The sequence below is a fragment of the Lissotriton vulgaris genome, chromosome 2_1 (genome assembly GCF_964263255.1).
Source record: "Lissotriton vulgaris chromosome 2_1, aLisVul1.2, whole genome shotgun sequence".
Lineage (NCBI taxonomy): Eukaryota > Metazoa > Chordata > Amphibia > Caudata > Salamandridae > Lissotriton > Lissotriton vulgaris.
The window spans coordinates 1,664,928,871-1,664,952,354 of NC_141687.1; the positions used below are offsets into that span (position 1 = coordinate 1,664,928,871).

Below are 23,484 nucleotides of genomic sequence, written 5' to 3' on the forward strand. Positions count from 1 at the left end.
TGAGTGGAGGGTGCCCAAGACTGGGAGAGAAAGAAGAGAGTGTCTTGCGAAACTCCCGGCACTTGCCAGCATCGCCGGAAAGTCTCCACGCAATGAGAGATAATTGGCCTTGTAGGACCAAAGGATGCAGAAGACAGACTGGATTGGTTAACAACTCCGGAAAGGACCTGATCCAAATCGGAGGGGCACAGGAAAGAGTCATAGCTCCCGGAAACCACACTTGGGCTTTCCAACAAGGTGACACAAGGATTATTTCCGCTCCCTGTCGGCAAGTCTGGGCTAGCAACCTTGGGATCATTACAAAAGGTGGAAATGCATACAAAATGCCCGTCGTCCATGAGTGAAGGAAGGCGTCCGAGCTGATCGCCAACGGATCCGGACGCCAACTGTAGAACAGGGGAAGTTGTTTGTTGAGTCGAGACGCAAACAGATCTAGAACACACGGGCCCCATTTGGAGTTCAATGCTTGGAACACACTTGGAAGAAGTTTCCAATCGCTGGTGTCCCTTAGAAACCTGGAATTCCAATCTGCCACCACATTCAAGGAACCCGGAATGTATTCCGCCGTCACTGAGATGTGATGGTCCAGACAATAATGCCAAAAATCCTTGGCAATTTCCACTAAGAGTCGGGACCTGGTACCTCCCAGACGATTGATGTAACGTACCACGGACACATTGTCCATGCGCAGAAGTATACAACAACTTGCCTTCTGAGGAGAAAGAGTCCGAATAGCAAAAGAACCAGCCAACAGCTCTAGGCAGTTGATATGAAGTCGCAACTCCTCCTGGGACCACCGACCACCGGTCTCCAATGTTACGCAACGAGCCCCCCAGCCCCAGCGACTGGCATCGGACTCGATGATGGCATCCGGAGTCGCTGCAGAGACGAATAGTCCAGGACTATTAGAATAGTCCAGCTGAACTATCTTAACCGACTGACCCATGATCAGAATGTCGTCTAGATAGATAATTAGTCTGACTCCTCTCTCTCTCAACCACTAAACAACCGGTCTCATGAGTTTCGTGAAACACCATGGAGCGGAGGAAAGACCGAAGGGCATGGCCATAAACTCAAACTATTGATTGCGCCACTGAAATTGGAGGCAGCGGCGATTAGGAGGAAAAATGACAACTGCTAGGTAAGCATCCTTTAGATCTAACCGAACCATCCAATCATGGCTCAACAACATGTCTCGTAAGAGATGAATGCCCTCCATTTTGAAATGGCGGTACACTACAACCACATTGAAGTCCTTCAGGTTCAGAACTAAACGAAGCCAAGGTCTTTCTTGGGCACTAGGAAAATTGTACTCACAAAACCGTGCGGATGAAGATCCGTGTGCACAATAGCTCCTTTGATCAACAAAGACTGAATTTCCTCGTTGATGAAACTCATCTCTACAGGGGAAAAACTTAGGGAACTCAGAACCACTGTTTGATTGGGAGTGGAATAAAACTCTATCTGGAAACCCCGAACAGTCTGATAGATCCAAGGGTCTGAAGACAGGGCCTCCCACCGGGGATGGAACTGTGCCAGACGACCTCCCACCATGTGATCCCCATAATGCAAAATGGGTACCTGAATACGAGGATTCTCCAGACTGGAACTGCTGGCCTCGATAGTTGCCGCGCTGACCACAGGCCTCTGTCGCCTCTGTTTCTGATGGGATAAAATTTGGTCCTCTCTGCACCTCCTCTGCCCCTTTGATCTGAACCTCTAGAGGTCTGATTCCCTCCTCGGCCGAGCTGCGACCTCTGAAACGGCCGGCCCTATTAAAAACACCAGAGTGAAAAACTTTTTTGATATTGGCTTGTGCTTTATCTAAAGCTGAAAAAGTTGCCACATATTTTCCCATTTTCTTAACAAAATCTTCACCAAAGAGCATGCCATTGGCTAAGGAACCTGGTTCTGTGGTTGCCATTTCTGCCAGCTGAGGGTCAATACGCATCAAAAAGGATCTTCTCCTTTCAGTGGATAATGCCACATTTGCATTGCCCAAAAAACACATGGCGCGTTGCACCCACTCCATAATTTCAGAAGGATCTAGAGGAGTACCCTTATCCTTAGAGACGACTGCAGCGTCTAAAATTTTAGTTAGTGGGCCAGAGATGTCCAAAAGCTTATCCTGGCATCCCTTCCAGGCTCTATCTAGACCCTTTTTGGGGTCCTTAGCGAATTTACGCATAAAGGTAGCCATATTGGGGTCCAAATCAGGTGTATCAGTCACTTTGCCTAATAAAGATAGTCTAGGACACTCAGACCGTAGGGAGGCTCTGACTTGGTTCTCAAAACCTTGACGAAGATTATTTTGAACATAATGTGCCACTTCTACACAAGGTTGCCATTCTGTGGAACGAGGATGGATTAAATTTTGAGGGTTAAATAACAAATGTTTAGGTTGCATCTCTTCTTGTGCATCATAAAACGTGTGCTTGGTCTCCTTGACCTTCTTTTTGTGTTTAATTGACTCATCAGAATCCGAAGTATCAGGAGAAGTTGGAGATGAATCGTCCTGCACATCCCTGTCAGCCAAGGAACCATCGTCTAAAAGTACACTCTTTGCCACATTCAACAGGGCTTCAGCCGAAGTCCGAGAGGAAGAGGAAGAGGAAGAAGTGCTTGCAGATTTAGACTTTCGTTTACCAGAAGACTTTAAAGCCTTCGCTAAAGGCTTCAGTGCCTTAAGAAGCGCCTTATTAAAAAAAAACCCGGACGTGGACATCCTGGGTTTCAGTAGGTTGCTCCTCCATAGTGTTATCATAAGGTTCCTGATACTCTCCGTACTCATTATATTCCACTCACTTGTCTTCCTCCTCAGCGTAGTATGCCATGATAATGACAGGAGGTCTGAATGAGTTCTAGGGGGGAGAACAAAAGACCTCTTAACAGCCAAAAAGAATAGACGGGTCAAAAAACAATATATATAAGTGGCAAGAGCAAGCTCTTAAAAGTCTGCCCTAATGCAAGGCATTAATCTGGAAAGCGATCCAGTCAGCGTTCAAATGTGAGCTAGGGATTTGACGGGCGAGTGCCACACACAGCGTGACGAGCTGGGCTTCAAAACAGTCACCGGCACCTCGCGCATGCGCAGAACACGAAGGCGGGGCTTAGCCAGAGCCTGCTCCCCTCGCGCACCGAAGTGCGTAGCTCTGCTCCCTCGCCACAGCCCTGAAGCCAGAAACAACAAGGAGGGGCACCGAAGCCTCACTCAAGTAAGCGACCGAAAAACTTTCCAAAAGAAAGCACGAAGAAGCGCTACAGACTATTGGAAACGTGCATGTGAAAACTAGATAAGGAAGTTACGGGAAGCAAAACGCTACTCCCGACACCAATTAGAGACGCGCAAGCTCGCGTGTAGCACAGGCAGCGCGCTCAAAAGTCATGAACAAATAAGCATTTAAATATTGAATAATCAAGGAAATAAGGAAAAGCACTTATCTCGCTGCTGCAGCAGCAAAGAAAGAGGAAGTGCCTATGTCATTTAAGACATTTATACTTATTACTGTGATGCTATTGGTGCAGACCTGGAAAGGGGTTGTACTTCCGGGTTATGCTTGTTTAAAGTTTAACTCTTCTGCTGCTGTATTTGTCTGTAAAGATAGAGAAGCATAATTTGAGCCTCCGTGGACTGACCTAGAATTAAGCTCAAGACTCTGTGTCTTATCTTTCGAGCCTATCATCGTATCTGTAAGAAGAATTCTAGCATTACTGCCTAGATAGATTTCTCAGGTTCTCTCATTCCTGTCAAATCATTGATTGTCCCTAGTTGATTATAATTTAAAAGTTGAATAAAGTCGGGGCGCCCGGCACTTGTATTTATAGCCTGGGCGTGCAAAGCAGCTTCTTCCCGGCTCTCTCTTCTCATTGGCAGTCATAGGCAGTGCCCCCAGTTCCTAGTGTGATGCTGTTCTGGGACTCTGATTGGCTATTAGACGCTTAGAGATTCCCCAATACTACAGGGAGACAGAATTATTTTTGTAATGTGTCTGAAATTTGGAACAGCCTATTGCATAAGATTGGAGGAATCAAGGACCTATTACCTTTCAGAGTAGCGTTAAAGAACTGGCTATTTGCCCAATACATGTTCATACAGGGCCGTAAAGTTGCTGATAGCGATTCTTGGTGCAAGGGTGCCTTTTAAGTAAGAGCAGCTCTCTAGAAATATATTACAAATACAAATTATTTCTTTGACAAATGCCTCCAAATACTTTAATGGGGCGCACCGACTTTCCAAGCTTTTTTTTTTTTAGCTTCCACAAAAGTGTTCATTCTCCATCTACCTTAATGGGATCGCCCCGGCTTCGCCTGTATTTTGTGAGTCAGCAGGTATGCTTTTATTCTCGAAGAGTAAATTACCACTTGAGTTCCTATTCTGCAATAGCGCATTTCTTCTTTTTTCCGGCAGGTGGCGCTGCGGTTCAATTGCACAGGTGTGTGTTCTAGCCCACTGGCGCTGCTCTCTCTGGTCAGATACGCCCCTCTTGCTTGTCGCGCTTTTCCTTGTTCGCAGCTATATATACAGGCGTGTCAGCTCCATAGGCGGCTGAGCGCGCCCGGGCAGTGCAAGTCTCGGAGTGCTTCAGGGGGACTCCGGGCGGTGGCAAGGGGGTCAGCTGGAGGACGCCGGGCTGAGGCAAACCCAGCCTGGGAAGCGACACTGCAAAAGGAGGACAGGCAGGAAGCAACACATCCTCTGCCCTACCTTTCCTTCACAGGGTCACCTCTTACGTCCCCTGCGCACCCAGACTTCCCCGTGACTCAGGGCATCTCTCCTCTATAGTGCTGTCTTCCGGAGTCGCCCACGTTTTTCCCTGCATCCGACATTCCGTCTTTTACACTCCACCATGTATGAAATACCCTACCTTTCCCACGTCTCCTAATTGACTACACTTACATAGTCTTCGCTTTGTGTTCTTGACGCTCAAATTCTTTTACATTCTCCCTATTTTGTATTCCTAACAGCTCACATCTCCCGTACCTGTTTTGAGTACCACATTCCTCCTTTGAGCCCCTCGTTCTACCATCTCCCACTTCCTCTTCCCTTGGTTTCCACACTCATCCTGTCGCCTGCATTTTTCATTCCCGCTCTCTGAGTGCTTACTGTCAGTTTTCAGATTTGAGGCAACGTTCTCTCAATTCTTTGTAATATTTGGACTTTCCAGCTATCCATGGGACCCCAGTTCTGCTTTGGGATCGGATGTTTTTGTTTTTAAAGTCCACTTTTCTTTTCACCAATATTTCTTCCTCTTCTCTTTTTCCCTCTTTTTTTGTAATCACTACAGTTCCCTTTCACTCTATTTTAAACGTCTCAGCCATGCCAGCCAGTGCCCGGGGCTCATCTTGTGACTCTCAAAGCTAGTGACTGCATGTGATCCAGCATTTTGTTTATCCTTCCATTACAGTAAAGTGACCTGATAATGGCAGAGAAACGCCTGCAGTACTCCGTTTGTGGTCCTCTCTTGCCCTGGGGTTCCTTCTTCTTTTTTGGTTTGCTCTTGGGCATTCTTCTCTGGCCCATTGGGGTCGCTGCCTCAAAGCCTGATGCCACCTTGGCCACCATAGGCTTTGGTGAATTCCCTGGAATCACCCCAGCACCGACAGTGGCCATCCACACAACAGCGAACACCTCAAGCAACCACTCGGCTGACGGCCATGGCAAATACCGCAAGCTCTTCCCTGTTTTGGGCTTCGACTACAAACATGTCCGTAACCCCTTTGAGATCTCTCTCTGGATCCTACTGGCCTCGCTCATGAAGCTGGGTAGGTGGCGCATATTTTCTATTCCAGGTCATGTACTTGTGCTTGGTTTCTGACTGCCATTTCGCTACTCCTTGTTAGACGACAGTGGTCTTATTTAAAGGGATTTTATTCAGTATAGAAGAGCCATAAAATAGCGCAAAGGTTGACTGATTTGTAGTAATATGTTGACCAGTCCTTATCAAGCAGATGCCACTGAAAAGGGAATAGGGTGGGTGTAAATGTATCCATATGTCAAGGTAAGACTGATTTGTGGTTGGCTGCACAAGCAATTTTTGTTAGCCCGCATGCTATTGACCGAAGCAACCATACTACGTGTTCAGAGGCAGAACCCTAGAAGGCCACTTATGCTTGCCGTTGGAAGACCCCACGGTGTTGAGATTATTTTATAGGCTGCTCAGTCTCTGAAGCAGAACCTGCAGGGCTACAAATAAAGATGTGTAGTAGAACTATTTCATTATCTATTTTTAAATGAAAAATTATTATGATAAGAAAACCTTTTGAAAAGTAAAGTTGCTTGGTCTTAGTATGTACACTCTTTGGAACCTCTCTTGTAGATTAATATATGTTTACGTATGATGCTTTCTCAGTTTGCGCTGCCCCTATTTTTGTTGTGGATGTTTGTATTGAAGCGAACTTTACCAGCCAATGCATAATTTATTTTATTCATGAGTGAATTTAATATAGTAGTACCTATCCACGAGTCTTAATTTTGTGTTTTTGTAAGGGGGGGTTGGTTTGGCCGACCCGAAGATGGTGAACACAAGATAGAACACTTGCAGACACACTGTATCATAATGGGCCAATACATAGATGTGTCAGCTGGGACCGCAGAGGTGGAATAAAAGCACATTCTGACTGCTGATGTTGTGCTGATCTGTGTCTTATACCCAGAGGTCTCTTCAGATGTATGCTTTGGTGAATGGCATTAAAGAAAGTCAAGTGTTGGCGTAGGAGTAAATGTAAATGTATTGGGATTTATATAGCGCACGTATCACCCGCAGGCATCAAGGCGCTTGCCTTGGGAACCCGTCCTGGTATTCCCCTGTGAGATAACCCCAGCAGGGTATCCACAAGGTGAAAGCCAGGCATCCCGCCGCGAGGGGCCGTAGTGGAGATTAAGCAAGCTATTGCCCAGAGTCGCAGAGTGTGAACCCATGAGTCGAGTAGGCACCGGAACGAGAATTATCGAGTCCGTGGAATTTTTGAGCCCAAGACCCGCCGAGGCGGGGAATTGAACCCTGGTCCAGGACCGATCTCAGCTTCCGGGTCTGCTGCCTCTAACCCCTGAGCCACACTTCTTATTTAGGGTATGTATAGGTACCCCGTGAAGAGCTCGTTCTAACTCCTCAGTAGGGAGTTATTATTTAGTAGCCAAATCTACTTTTTTTTTTTTTTGTAAAATTAGATTTTCAGTAGTGTTAAGGTCTTGTCAGGCCTGAACCGTACACTAGATTCGAGGTGTGAATTTTCATCTATAAAGCAATTATCCAAGTGGAATCAGAGTACTGAGGAAAGAAGCATGATAGGCTCCACCTGTTCAAAAAGAACAGATGATGAACAGAATGCTAAGCAAATCAAACATCCACCCCAGTCACAAATCTGGGTTCATTCCATTGTTTAATTGTTTTTTTTTGCTTGCCATACCAGTTTTAACCCAGCCATATGCAAATCAATCTTGAACCTGCTCCCCATGAGAACAGTCCTGCCCGAACTGAAAGGCCAGGTCCTCCCTAAACCTAAAACCAGCATTCTGGGACCGGTTTCGGGGTTTCACCACTCATCAGCCAGGGTAGCTTGAATCTAGTGGCATAGCTAGCACGGAACCCATGTCTGGGCATGCTCTTCCCACTTACAGCGACAAATGTAAAAAGAACAAATGATGGACGAAATGCTTATCAAATCAAAAATTCAACCCCAGTCACAGATCTGGGTTCAATCTATAGTTTTTTCGCTTGCCACACTGTTCCAGTTTGGACCCAGCCAATTTGCTATGTTCGCCCTATGTTGCAAGTGTATTCCCAGACATGGGTCCCTTGCTCGCTATGCCACTGGATTCAAGCTAGCCTGGCAGATGAGGGGTGATGTGCCAAAACTGGTCACAGGATGCTTGTTTTTGGTCTAAGGAGGACCTGGCCTTGCAGTTCGGGCTGGACTGTTCCCATGAGGAGTGGGGTCCAGACTGATTTGCATATGGCTTGGTCCTAGCTTGGGTGGCATAGTGATCAAAAGAACGATGGATTCAACCCAGATCTCTTGACTGGGGGTGAGTGGTTAATACGTTTTAGCACTCTGTCCATCATCTTGTTGTGTTTGCTAGGCTCCACCTGTGGCCAAAGACCACATTTAAAAACCGTTATGCCAGTAAAATGTATGTTTTGAAAAATTGGCATTTTAAAAGGTCATATTACAGTGACTTCATTTGCACTTGGTGGGGATTGTACATTTTACAGAAAGAGGTGTGACCCACTTATCTTCTTTTTTTTTTTTTTTGACAAAATATTTTATTGAAATTTTGCAACAAACTGGGAGGACCCCGGGCATACATAGCTCATGCGAGACATAGGTTACAAACAGCTGATGTATGCAACATTTAAGGAGCAATATTACTTTGAGCCTAGAACACCCCCCTCCCACCCCGTGCACCGCATTACTCACTGAATCACTGAAAAAAATTATACTGGCTTAAAAACAAACGAGCATATCTCCTAATTGGTCTAACTTCTGCAGGAGGAGAGTCACTAAATAGTAATTCTGTCTATTGGGTCTGACTCCACCTGTGGTGATAATGTGGAGAGGTCTATGCCGCTATAGGCAGCCCACGCCTTCCAGATCTTCCCATGCTTCAGCGGGGACCCCCGAGCCTGAAACACCGCCACTTCAGCCGACATAAACCTCTCTAAGGCGGATTTCCAGGCCCCCACCCCGGGGGGAGGAGGACTTCCACTGTTGCGCTATGTCGCGCTTGGTCATAGTGAGTCCCAAAAATAACAGATGACATTTGTAGATGTTCCCCCCCCCCCCACCAATGTCGTCCGTGCTATGGAGAAGAGTCAGTCGAGGGTCAGCAGGAAGGTCCCATCCCAGCACCCGCCCCTGGCAGGACCACACGCGACCAAAAATGTTGCAGGGCCGTGCATTCCCAGACAGAAATGTGCCGTCAGCAGAGTGGCATCTAAAGCAAGTAGGGGACGCAATAGCCCCCGTTTTCCAGAGTCGGAGTCTGGTGTAATACACCCGATGCAAGTACTTGAACTGGATTAGGCGATGCCTGGATGACACCGCAGCACCCCTGGGGCTAGCGAGGGCCTCTGACCAATCGTCATCCGAAAGGGTCGGCACGTCTGCCTCCCACGCCGCTCTTGTCCGATGCAGGTTTGTCTTGGAATGGGTGGTCAATGTCTGATAGAGTTGGCGAATTTTATGTTCCCCGAGGTCCTCCATCAACAGCCTACCCTCCAATGGATGGAATTCTGGCAAGGACGTCAGGTCCTTGATCAGGGGAGACAGGGCGTGGCGAAGCTGAAGGTATTTGTGGAATTGGGACTTGTGTAGGTCGAACTCCTCCTGCAGCCGTTGGAAAGATTTAAGTGTGGGCCCGCGCATTACATCGCCCAAAGTTGAAATTCCAATATCATCCCATCTGCGTAACCCAGGCAGGGTCGCAACCGGTCGCAGGTACGTGCCCTGCCAGAGGGGGGGCCTCATGCGTAAGCATGCCCCACCAACCCAGGGTCTTAGAAGCACTCCGCCAAATCTGTATCACTGTGCGGCAGGCCGGAGGAAGGGCCCCTAAAGTAGAATTACTGTAAAGGAGATCAAGCAGGGGGTGGACCTCGAAAAAGATTCTCTCTACCGCGTACGCCGGGTCGTTCTGGGGGTTGTGCCAGCAGTCATTAATGACGAGCAGCTGGGAAGCCCAAAAGTAGGACCGCATATCAGCAGCAACAATGCCCCTGCAGTACGTAGACAGGACACAGGTCGCCAGGGCCACCCAAACCGCCCTCCCCATCCCCCCCGGAGAAAGCCATTTAGCAGCACGTTCACTTGGCGGACCCACGACGCCGGGATTGGGAATGGGTAATTTTGCAGACGATAAAATAGCTGTGTTAGGGACACCATTTTAAAAATTGTGGACCTGCCATATAAGGACAGAGGAAGATGTGACCACACAGTCGTCTCATCGCGAACCACCGGAAGCAGAGGCGCAATGTTAAGCGACCACGCCATAGTGGGGCATCTGGTAATGTGGACTCCGAGATATCGAAACCCCTCCCGGGCTATGACCAGCTGCGCGGCCCAGCCCTGGTTACCCTGATCACCGCATATCGGAAAGAGCGTAGATTTGGACGGGTTTGCGTGGAGCCCCGTCGTCTCCCCAAACACCTGTAGAATCTCCAAAACTCTTGGGCCAGTGACCCACGGGTCGGAGAAGAAGAGTGCGTCATCCGCATATAATGCAATTTTGTCCACACATTCCGGGGACCAGACCAGGCCTCGCTAAGGCGAAGAGGAGCGGGGAGAGAGGGCATCCCTGCCGCGTCCCCCTCCGAAATGAAACGGGATCCGAACGATGCCCGGCCACCTGCACAGAGGCCGTCAGGTCCGTGTATAGCAATTTAACATAGGCCCTGAAGCGAGGTCCCAGATTCACCGCCTCCAATAATTTAAAAGGTACGTCCAGCCCAGGGAGTCAAAAGCCTTATCCATGTCGGCAACAAAATGAAAAGGGATCCGAACGATGCCCGGCCACCTGCACAGAGGCCGTCAGGTCCGTGTATAGCAATTTAACATAGGCCCTGAAGCGAGGTCCCAGGTTCACCGCCTCCAATAATTTAAAAGGTACGTCCAGCCCAGGGAGTCAAAAGCCTTATCAATGTCGGCAAGGAGGACCGTCGCTGGGCGTTCCATTCGGTGGGCTTCAGCTACTGCGTTATGTACTCGTCGTATGTTATGACTAGTAGAGCGTAGCGGCCTAAACCCGGACTGGTCCTCACTTATATCCTTTTTAACAACTTTGATGCAAGCAAATTATTTTGGTGGTCACCTATTGATTGTCAGCAACACTTTTTTTGTGTTTGTATTTCTTTTGGTCCATATGATATTTTTGTTTTATCCACCCCTCCACAATTTAGCATATCTGATATTTCTTGTTATGTAATATTTAGTTCATTTATGCACTCACATGTATGTCATCTATCATAAAATCTTAACATAATATTTTGAATCAAAGACCACATTTTCAGAAGTCTAAAAACGTACTTTTTCAGTTTGAGACCTAAAATAAACTGAGACATTTCCAGAGTTGAAATGCCTGGATTCAAAAAATGCAGTCTCTGGCAAGTTGAATAAGAAGGCTGGAACCTTGAAGAGCGATTGCGAGGCAGAGCTAAAGGACTGGGCTGCAGATAATTTCACCAGCTTTTGTATCCAAAAGACTGGGCCCATCTATTGAATTATTTATATACTAGGAAGGTCAAAAGAGGACATTCTTTGGGTTCTGACAGTCCATGTGAAGAGCATAGGACATCAGTGAACTCGTCAGGTTTGTCCAGTTGGCTGCAGCATGTTGAATGTAATCTTTTACTAGTTGTAACTGGAGAACACCGATAACGTGGCATTGTTGTAATCCATTTTAGGAGGCTGGTGGATTATTCTGTACTACCTGTCTGTTGCTTTGACATGGAATTCTCTAGCTAGAGATCAATTCTTCATGTTTTATATAATTATGTATATTAATCACTTTACGCAACTGGGGTTGGTATTCCCTTGCGCAGTGTGTCCAGCAGACTTCAGTAGAAAGTCTTTAAGTCACTGAGAAATCTTACTGGCTTATTAGGTAGAACCTTAAGCAGCTGCAGAGGTATAGAGTGACCTGCTTCTGTTTGGGGCACCCCGTTGGCTGCTGCTAATCAGTGCTTCGCTTGACACTATTAGTATCCACACTTCATGTTCTTATCTTGTCTCATTTGCTGTCCATTCACAGAAGTCAAATGTTAGGCTCTGCCTTCTGAGGGAGCTTGGTATTTCCTTTTTTTTCTTCTCTGACTTTATTGTAAGAGGCTTTATGTGACAATGTTCCTGGATACCGGGGATAGAGGAATTTTTTGTTGTTGTAAAAATATTGTTTTATAGCACTCATTTAAATGCACTGTGCCAGCATTTCAAAATATATCCGAATTAGTAAAGCACAAATGAAGCACATATTTATGTTCTGAAGTGTGTTCGAAACAAATACTTTAATGTGATCAAATCAATTCACTAGGTTATGCCATTTCCACACATTCTCGCTTGTGCATTGTATTTTATTAGTAAAACTGTCTGTGCAAATACAATGGTCATTTCAATTAAAAATGTGTTGTCTGTAATGGCAGTGCACTACCGCACCGTGCATACTGCACTCTATTTTTCACCACAACACTGCACTCTGTGCAACTCTAATGTACACCATTGCAGTCAATCCATCAATATCTACTTTAGTCAATTAGCATCAGCAATCATAAAAGTATAATAAAACCTCAATAAGTATCATTCGATAATATAAAGTCCAATAGAAGGTTCAGAAGCAAACATAAGCCAAATACACGTCTGATAAAAATCTGGATAAATACCAGCAAACTGTAAAATTGTGTACAAATTGAAGATCTAAGAGAGCTGGTCTTGCTTGGTTAAAATTCAAAGGTACGAGCAGAGGGGGAACATACTTATGTCGCAGATTGGTTCATTTGGGGCAAAGTGAAACAATATGTAAAGTATCTAATGCGGCGAACACCTTACCCGTACATGTGAAAATGGGAGGGTCTAGTGGCTTATGCCAGCCTGCTACTAGTTGAGGGAACGTATTCAAACAAAAATGTTAAGTCTTCTGTGAGTGACCGGCATATCCAATGTTAAATAGAATTCCAATTTATCTATATATTTAACCATGGCATAATGTGTATAGCAATCTTTGCGCTGTGAGTCTAGGATTCTAGCTTCTTTTGTATACATCTTAACTCCTACAATATCTGATTTGGAGATGAGCTCTGGCGAATTAAAGATGTGGTAATCCCTAATTTGTCAGGGCACTTTTATGTAACTCAACCAGGGTATATGCAAGCTGTAGTCCATGTTCAAAAAGTCCCTCAATATTATTCTGTTAAATTCTAAATGTTTTTTGGTCCATATCGAACACCTTAAAAGTGGAGGGTGCAAATATATGTAATTGGCTATAAAACCTGCCCCTATCTCATTGTGTACTAATTCTGCAGGGACTTTCTCTGGGATTCGTAACAATTTTCTTTAAATGCTTATTTTCTGCCATTTGTATAGAAGCAGAAGATTTGTAACCCTAACTCTCTGCTCCAAAAGCTACAGTTGGAACACACTTGGCATTATGGAGGTGTAATATAGACTTTATGTGACTGTAGCCTAAACGCATGGAAAAAGCATCAGTGCTAAAGGCAACCATATTAAACGATTATGTGTTTTTAATAATGGCTCCCAGGACAATTTGTGGTCCAACAGAATGCCTAAATAGTTAAACTTTTCCACCTTACCTATGTTGTTGTCCTTTTATTTTTTTGTATTGAAAGTTTTCAGTAGACAAACAAAATGCAAGCAGATGTATTGTGACCAGGCATAACAGTGCAGAATACATTGGTCGTTTTGATACATGTCATAGCGAGGTACACAGTGAGAGAGCTGGATTCGAGCAACCTCCAAATTGAACATAAAGGATACAATCTTGATTTCAGCGACCCAGCATTACTGCAGTTAACTTTCGCTGATTACATTCCCCTTTCTAGCAATACACCTTGTTGCTGTAACATATTAGCCCTCTATACCTAAAGTACACCAATCACCAAATTATACAGTATTAACCTGTACCCCAGAATCCTGTGGCTCAGCGATGTCCGCTACATTAGGAACAACATTGGAATCTTTACTGAGGAGATATGTCTGGTAGGGACCCCAGCTGCATTTGGGTAGGCTGGTGGGAGGGAGCGATTCATTGTACACCTCCAACTATGTATCACAATAGAGCATGTCAGCATGCCACTCTTTTAATGTCGGTAGTGGACCACCCACCCATATGATTGCCACACAGTGTTTGGACAGAAGAAGGCCAATGCTCACCAAGGGGCACGCTGCTTTTCCAACACCGCGGTGCTAACCAGGCAGAGCCATCTTGGGGTCAGGCTCTAAATCTGCAGTTATGATGACTCCTAACTCGTGAAACTCTGCACACCAGAGCAAATAAATCCCGGAGCATTGCCATGCATGGTGCCAAAATCCTGCGTCCTTGCTACCGCATCTATGACGTTTAGAATTATCTGATAACCCGTATCAAAACTGTCTCTCAGGGGTGCAGTAGGCCCTGTGCAGGAACTTCTAGTGAATGAGCCTGTGCCTCCTGTTCAGCGAGACCGTTTTAGTACAGCAATATTGCCACTCCTTATCGCTCAGTAGGGTGCCCAGTTCCCGCTTGCAATCCCGCCTGACTTTCAACACTTCCGTCCGACGGGTTTCCTGCATGCTGGAGTAAAATGTAGTGATCAATTTGGAAGGGTCACTCCCTTTAATGAGAGTGGTGAGGGCAGTCACTGCCTGTTGCTCTATCATGTTGTCCCCTAGGAATGTGTGCCAAGTGTGTCTGACCCTGAAGAAGTGAAACTGTGCTGTGCCTGACGGCTGTGTTTCTGGACCCTGTAGACCATCCCAGCCACATACCGACTCATTTTTGAAGAATCTCCCATTTTTCGGATGCCCATAGTCTGAAGTGCCTACCTTGCCCCACAATCTTATCCCAATAGAAACCATAAGCACCAGCTCGGAGGGTTCTCTGGCGAGTACAGCAGCGCTCCCACTTGCATTTGTAATAACACCTGCCACGCCTGTGATGTAATGGCCAAGGAATCAAATATTTGGTACCGCCTTTGCAATGGGTGGAAAAGTGTCTGAATCTGGGCGAGCGGATCCGCCGCGTTCCCCTCGAAGTTGAAGTATGGCAACTTGTTTGGGCCGTGTACCCAGTAGTGTGCGAATGTGGTATGTGCTGCTCTGTGGTACTTTTCAAGGTCTAGGGGCCCCCAGCCCTCACATATTGTAAGGTAACATGAGGGAATCTCACCTGAAGCGAGGCTGCTTCCCAGCCCATGCTAACCTGGTAAGCTGTGAGCGCAATTGTTTAAAGAGGGTTTGCAGAAACGGAATTGGTATATTCTGTAATAGGAAGAGAAACCTTGGCAGGTCCACCATCACCAGTCAATTTCTGTGTGGCCGTGCCGTAATTATCCCAAATAACCACTGCTGAGTCAGTATAGACCTTGATGACCAAATATCGCAACAAATCTGTGGTCCAATGCAAGGCGAACTTCGACACAGGAGCTGTGGTGGGTGGGGTTAGAGGGAATGATAGACTTATCCCAGTTAATACGCAACCCAGAATGCCAGCCAAACTGGACCACCTCTCGCAATAGAGGGGTAAGGTGCTTGTCTGGGTCTCGAATGTAGAGTAGTGTGTTTTGACTGCATATGCGGATATATTAAGAGTGTAACCTGGGAATCCCAACCCTCCGTGCGCATGATATTAGTGGATTGTGCACGCTAGTGGTTTAGCAACTATTGCATACAGCAGGGGAGACAGCAGGCACCCCTGTCTGGTACCCCGTGTGATGCTAAATGTATCAGAGACAATATCTCCAATTTTCACCCTAGCCGTTGGCGATGTATATAGGATTGAGACCAGGCGAAAAAACATGTCTCCAATCCCGATCCTGCGCAAGACAGAAATAATGAACCCCCCCACTCCACGGAGTTAAAGGCTTTCTCAGCATCGAGGAAAAACCGCGGCAGCCTTGACTTCTGGGTTCAGTCACTGCACTACACCAAACAGTGTCCTTAGATTTTGCGTCAAGTCATGGCCTGGGACAAACCCCACTTGTTCCGGACGGATAATGCCTGTTAACAGTGGGGCCAACCTATTGGCCAAGATCTTGGCATAGATCTTCATATCCCCATTCAGTAGGGACAATGGTCTATATGACGAGCATTGATTGAGCTCCTCTTGTAACGTGTATAAAGTCTGATAGTTGTAGCGGAATTGATCCACTATGTCCTCAGGTGTGTGTAAAAGGAGCCTGTCGTTATCTTTCATGCCTGTCATTTTGTCTATATCCCTCCTAGGTATCCAGAGCCCCACTAGTGTGTCACCTGGTCTCTCTCTCTCCCCATAGCGCCGTGTGGTAGCAAACTTTCCCATATGTTTAAGCTTGTTGTTTGCCGTGTCCTGGAACTCTGACGATTTTTGTTTAATGTCCAAAGCTACATGGGGTCCCCCGCCTCCACCAAGTGTCCCCTCCAATCTTCCTATTTCCTACTCGGGAGTCGTTAACCGGTTGCGTATGGACCGGAGTACATGTTGTTGTCCTTTATTGCATAGCTTTTAGTCACAGTACCTCTTGGACGTATGGTCATGATATACGATTTAGAAAATTTTATTTTTAGTCCCAGATTTTTCATAAAATCAACCATAATATAAGTTGCAGCCCATTAGTTGTGCAGGAGATAAGAACAGAAACATCAGCGTACAACAAAGCGGGGACTATTCTATGTCCTATCCTTGGGACATCTTTACAGTGTGCCCTTAAACTGATCTAATCGATTTCTTTTATTTTTTATTGCTAAAACACAACCCTGCCAGACCCCCTTCCCTAACTGAAAGTGCTTAGTGCATTCCCCTGAGTATATCTTGCCGATGATTCAAGTCCTGTGTGCAAACACCTTAAGGCCTCATCCACTCAATGTCCCTCAGCACACCCCACAGCTTAGAACTCACCACTGTATCAAAGGCTAAGTTGAAGTTCATGAAGGTTAAATGTATACTTTCTTTTTTTAACCACAGTGTATTTATTAATTAAAAGCTATAAATCAATTTCTGTTGTACAGTGCCTCGTCCTGGCCTGAACCCCTATTGAATTTCTGACAAAATATTGTTATTAGCCCAGTCTGTTAGATGCTTCAAGATTCTACCCAGCACTTTTACTTCTGCTTTTAATCAAAGAAATCGGGCGGTAGGGGGCTGGATCCGCTCGATTCCCTTTTTTGAAAATCGGTACTATGACCTCGTACTGCCACATTCAGATGTTGGGTGATCAATGGGTCCCACAAATCTATACACAATTTAAAAAGGTCACCTGGAACCCCATCTGGGCTCAGCGCCTTCCCAGATGACAGTTCCATTATGCTTTTCCTCACCTCTTCCACTTCAAATTAGACTATGGCTCCTGTAGGAGGACAAGTAATATTATTGAAATCACTGTCACCTGCATATAAGCAACCAAAATTATCCTCCCATTTTTGCACAGGTATGGTAACACCTAAGTCTGGTACTGTGCCATCATAGAATAAGGGCTGACTAACTACTCTCCAGAAGTCTGCACTACTCATTATATTACATGCCTCTTTAACCTTGTCCAGGTTTCCCTCTTCAGGGCGCTTAATCTATCCCTGCGAGCTAACGCATATCCCTCCTGGCAGCTTTAACAGCGCATTTCTGCCTTGGTTTTAACTTAAGGGCTATATTTGAATCTATTATAGGGACTTGAGCAGCTCTTATTAAACCATTTAGGTCCTGGGGTAATTGTCCTGCTGCTATGTATAGTTGGGGCTCGCTGGGTCTCAATGCTAATAATAGAAAAATAATCTAAAGTAGGGTGGTCATGTGCATCAATATTCAGAAACACCTCAAATTTACGGCTATACTTCTGGACCAAATTTCTTAGAAAGTCCTCCAAAATATTTCCCCCTTCCCCCCCCTCCCCCCCCCCCCACGCTCCCTCCCCTCCCCCAACTAATAGGTCTCCCTTTAGATGTAAGTGTAAGTTGGTCTTAATAAATAAATAATAGAAGTCTTGGGTTGTGATCACTAAAAATATTCCATACTATCTTAAAATCTACCAAAGACTGAAGCAGGCGTGCAGGTACCAAAATATTATCTATAGTTGTATTATTACTTCTTCCCTTGAAAGTCGGGATGGCCATGGGTGAGTCATACTCTTCTTTAGATAAAAGATTAATAAGGTTTAACTCTGAGACCAAAAGATTAAGATTATCACCTTGGCCTGAGTGCTTAAAATGAATCCGCTCTAATCCCTCTAAATGTCCCTGATCCTTCCTTTCCTCAGCACGTCTCCCAAGGATGTAGGTTGAAATCTCCAACTAGCAGGACTATTGGCAAGAAGGACCACTGTGACAATTTTTTTTGCAGAATCTTCTAAGCTCTATATCCAGTGCTATCTTGGTAGATGGTAAATTATAGATATTGATTATTAACACCTTGATATAATGGGCAAATGATGGTAGTCTGCACCACTCCACTCTGCTCAACTACACTCTGTTCCACTCTGCAACACGGCATTTTACGCTGATGCATTCTACTCTGTCCACTGCACTCTACGCCCCTGCACTCTTTGTCACTCGACTGTACGCCACTATTATCTACTCTTCACTCTTTGCCGCTGCGTTCTACACCACTTTATGCCAGCACTGTACCCTGCACCACTCACCTCTACACCACAACAATCTACTCTACCCCCGCACTCTACTCCACACCACTGTACTGTACTCTGCAGCACTGTAGTCAGTGCCACTGCTTTCTATACCACTGCCCTCTGTGCCAATGCACTCCACTCCACTCTGCCACTTTACTCTGCACCACTCTACGCCACTGCATTTTTACGGCACTCTAATCTATGTGACTGCATTCTATGACCTGCTTTGTACGTCACCGAATTCTATGCCGCTGCACTCTACACCACTATACACTGCAACATTCTACACCAATGAAATCTACTCTGCACCATTGCACTATATGCCACTCTACACCACTGCACTCTATGGCGCTCTACTCTGCAACACTGCATTCTACCCTACTGAACTCCACCCCACTGTACTCTGCAGCACTCCACTGCACTGTATGCCGCTCTACGCCACTGCACTGTATGCCGCTATACTGTGCACCACTCTACGCTACTGCACTCTACTGTGCAACACTCAAATCTACACTCAAATCTACCCCACTGCATTCTATGATGCTGCACTCTACGCCTCTGAATTCTGTGATCTGCAACACTACGCCAATGCACTCTACACCAGTCCACTCTTCTCTATTCCACTGTATGCCACCCTTTGCCACTCCAATACACAACACCCTGAAACACAACTCTACGATACTTCATGCCTTGCTCCTCTACTCCACTAACTTTTAGCTATGCTGAACAGCACCTACCCTGGTGTACAACATGGCTAAAACACATTGGTACAGGCAAGCCAATTGTTCTTGCATAGGCGAGATTCTGCCAATGCTTGCTATCTGTTGCCCTCCCCTCTAAAAATCCTGTCATGAGACGCCACTCGTAGGAAGTGACTCCGCAGCGCCTGAGCACCTCCGGTGCTGGGTGCCTTCTTTGATTCCTGCTGGATTTGCTCTTTCTTGCGCCTTTGGGTGCAGTCAATGTGCCAGTTGGAAGTCTTTTTAAAATCCTCACTCTCTGTAGCTCTGGTACCTATGCTTACGCCGTGCTGTCTTATTTGTCCCACACTGCAGCTCAACGAAGTTGCTAACTGTAGCATGTCGCATTGTGCTTGCCTGTGTTTCCAGGGAGCCTTGGGAGACTCCCCGGAACCGCCCCAGTTCTATTCCCAGATGAGGAAAGACTGCTGATTCACCTCCGCCCGCAGCTCTGGTGGAGACCGATTTAAGGCGCTCGAAGAAAATGACATGCTAGTTAATACGACCTCGAGTTTCCCTCCCACATTTCCTTCATTGTTCACTAACTTGTGCATTTAGGAACCAGGCAGCGTGTCTTAGTCATATACATCCATTGGCGTTGCTCCCGGTGCGTGGGTGGGGGTGGGTCGTATAAATAGCAACATTGAAGTATTGTCCTATAAGGCCGTTTCGTGCTTCTGATAACATGATAAACCACGGGATCAAAATGTTGAATGTTTTCTGTAGGTTTTACCAGACCCTTAGAAGCCACACTCCCAAAATTACTCGTGTATGTGGTTTAATACATTTTATATACCTATTTACACTGTAAATTTCAATTTATTGTTCACGCTGTGGTTATTCGGTAGATAAAAAGATAAGTGTTTTTTTTTTTACTAAACTTAATTTATTTTTTGCTTTATAAATTGCAACGTGACTATTTTAATACCTGGACAACTAAAATGAAATCACACTTGCATTTAAGATTTTTGTATTTAAAAGTAGAGGTCAGAACTGTAGTTCATGGGAACACTAACACGTGGGAATGACCTGTAATTCACATTACTGATGTCACATGTATGAATTACGGGTTTCAAAACCATTCCATTGTTCAATGAAACGTACCTCATGTAATGAGCACGTATGTGCTCCAACTTTGTAACGTGGCGGGGCGTCACCTGACCTGACCTGACCTGTGTGATTTTTAGGACTCCGCATAAAATGTGCACTTATTAGCTTTGTTGTCGGCAGAAGTATTGTGTGAGCTCATTTGCTGAGGCTCTGTAAATATGCTAAGTCTGAGGAACAGTGGCTAATAAAAATCATGACCATTTTAAGCCACAAGACCCGATTAGCCACATTTTTGAAAGCTGCTACTTTCACGTTTTCCCTGTTAGTGGTAATTAAACTGAGATTTTGTTAGGCTTTTTTTCTTCATTAAACAGTGTTGTCAGATAGGCTTGGGCCCTGTCTCATCTTTTTATCCCCAAGCCCCTTCCTTGCAAATGACTAGTGCTTGCTGCGTGTCACTTATGTGTGTCTCTTATCCAGTGTAGTCTTTCTTAGATCACTATGCACAGCCTCTTCATGTGTCACGTGATCACGATGACCATAACCACTAATTAGGCACACTAGTCAGTCTTGAGTAGGCATGGAGTGTGAACTTCAATATGACTTTATTCGGTTAAAAGAATAATAACCATAAAAGTACATAATAAAAAAAACTGTTCATAATAATACAGTGTCATACTCAATACATCATACAAACAGGAAGAAATATACAAGTTAAACATGAATTAAATTTAAGTGCAAATTGATTTACGTAATCTAAAAACATTGCTAGAAAATTCCGAGATACAGGCAACATTAAAAATAACATCTAATTTCTGGAGTTCCAGGAAGGCAACCCTACAACGTCTCACGCCCATTTCCCTTAGAATAATCAATCTTTTCCTGGGTAACGTATAATATTTACAGAAAAAAGTGACATGGATGTCAGACTGTTCCGATTGGTCATCACATGGGCATTTGGTGAGATTGCAGGACCAACAATTCATTGCGGGGAAGCTTAGGGCCCTAAAGAGGATGCCTAACCTAAATCGGGTCAAAATGAACCGCAAAAATTCTGTTAAAGAAAGGGTTAAGTATGGTTGGATTTTTCCTTGTGTTGATACAGATAGATGGGCTAAGCCAGTTTTCTTCTCATGTTCCACTGTCATCCAACGTCCTTCCAGGTGTTTCATACACTTTCTTTTTAGTGCCTTTCGTGTGATGTTACACATGGACAAGGGATTATCATAATAGCCCATACAACCAATACCTCCAAGGAAGTCCCTAATGTACGTGAACCACCTTATCCTCCCAGCATAATCCAAACTTAGTCCATCAGTTAGGATAGCACGGTTCAATACACATCCATCACTAGTCCAGGCCCTATGCCACAGCACTATTGGTTGGATTCTGATTATGTCTTCAATATAACATTGGCCCAATTCTGTGTGACAAAGGTAACTAGAGGCACTCTCAGGTACAGCTAAGATGTGTCTCAGAAACTTGTTTTCGGCCACTTGTATAGGTTTGACATTTTCATACCCCCACAGTCCTGCACCATAGACCGCAATAGAGACACAGGTGGCATTGTAAATTTTTAAAAGTTCTACAGTTGGTTTTTTCCCCCATCTTTTTTGCGAAATTTTTAAGGGCAGTGATAGATTTGCAGAACAGGGCTTTCCTTACTTTTATCGCCTCTATCCAGTTCCCTGCTTCGTGAAATAAAATACCAAGGTAAGAAAAGGTGGCAGTATAGTCTATGGGGGTTGCATTGATAAACATCCGCCTCCTTCTTCTAGTAGCTCCAGGGCCACAGTTCATAGAGAATGTCTTGGAGCAGTTGATTTTCAAATCCAGATTAGTCATGAATGCATTAAAAGATGTTACAAGACATTGCAGAGCCACCTGGGTGCGAGCCATTAAGACCGCATCATCTGCGTATAGTAACGCAGGAATTGGTCTTTTAGCTACCCTAGGCATATCACAAGCTGTTTCCACTAGAGCGTTCTCTATTCCATTTATATATACCAGGAATAGGAAAGGTTTCTAAAACGCAACCCTGGCGTACCCCACGTCCAATATCAAAAAATCTAGTGCATTCACCTTTTTTACCATAACGCACTGTTGCAATGGCACCCGAATACAAGTCCTTAAGAAAGTCGATTATGTTTCCTTCTACACCAAGAGATTCCATAATGTCCCTTAATTTGCTGTGTGAGACCCAGTCAAACGCTGACGTCAAGTCAACGAAAGTGAAGTAAATGGGCTCACGTCGTGCCTTGGTATATTTCTGTTGGAGGATAAATACGTTTAGGCCCTGATCTACTGTCCCCTGCCCCTTTTGAAACCCGTATTAAAGGTCACTGATTATAGAGTTGTCTTCCGACCATTTTTGTAGCCTACCTAGCATTACTCTTCCTAATATCTTTACAGTGCTGTCCAATAAGGAGATGGGGCGGTAGCACATAGGGTTTTGCCTGTCCCCTTTTTTAAAAATTGGAACAATAACAGACATAAACCATGATGGGAGTAGGCTCATCTTTAAGGATGCATTAAAAACTTGCACTAAGAGTGGGCCCCACAGGTCAATATTATTTTTAAACAGGTCTGGAGGTATGCCATCTGGACCTGGGGCTTTACCGCCCCGTGTTGCTTTGAAGCTCTCAGTTTTTTCTTTTAGGTTAAATTTTAATTCCAAACCATTCGCTCTCATTTCCCCCTGATCAAGTATTGGTAATTGCACCGGAGGAATCTGCTCGTCGGTGGAGGTACTATACAGGCTGGAATAATGGCCCACCCAAGAGTCCTCAGTAATGGCAATTTCAATACGTGCTTTTCCTGAATCAAAGAAGGGGGCATTTACTGCTTTCCAAAAAGCACAGACATCCTTACTCAATGAGACCTCACAGAGCCTCACAGAGCTTCTCCCAGGCTTCAGTTTTAATTGCCAACTTCCTTCTTTTCAATGCATTCTGATAAGATTTCCGCGCCACCCTAACCCATAAAGGATTACGGGGAACAGCATGTAAAGCTCTCTTAAGCTCAGAGTGGGCCTTTGTACACGTGTGGTCAAACCATTTTCTCGTCTTTTCCTTACTTGATTTAGAAACCACCCAGAGGTTACCCTTAATTTGAGAAGCAATAACCTCAAACTGTTTAAGGATCTCCTGACTAGTCGCACTTTCATCCAGAATAGTCAAGAAGCTAGGCAAACCTTCGGTTACCAGGTTGCGCAGAAAATCACTTGGGACCACCCTATCCCACTTTAATGCGTAGCCATTTTTTTGCCATACTAATATCAGAGATGTTCTGCACAGATCTCCCCTCTGTAGCCACTGCCTGAAAGGGATTTATAATCTCCATAATTATCGGGTAGTGATCGCTAAGAGGGGTATCAAGGGTCCAACACCTTTTGACCATAT

At 45.2% G+C, this 23,484-nt stretch overlaps 1 protein-coding gene across 1 annotated transcript in view; it reads left to right on the plus strand.

Moving 5' to 3' along the window:
- The first annotated feature begins 4,479 nt into the window (after nucleotides 1-4,479).
- SLC9A1 (solute carrier family 9 member A1) overlaps nucleotides 4,480-23,484 on the plus strand; it is a 294,820-nt gene continuing 275,815 nt past the window's right edge. The window contains exon 1 of the mRNA XM_086957609.1: nucleotides 4,480-5,763. Within this exon, the coding sequence (XP_086813735.1) occupies nucleotides 5,421-5,763 (343 nt within the window). The 5' untranslated portion in view covers nucleotides 4,480-5,420. The remainder of the gene's footprint in view (nucleotides 5,764-23,484) is intronic.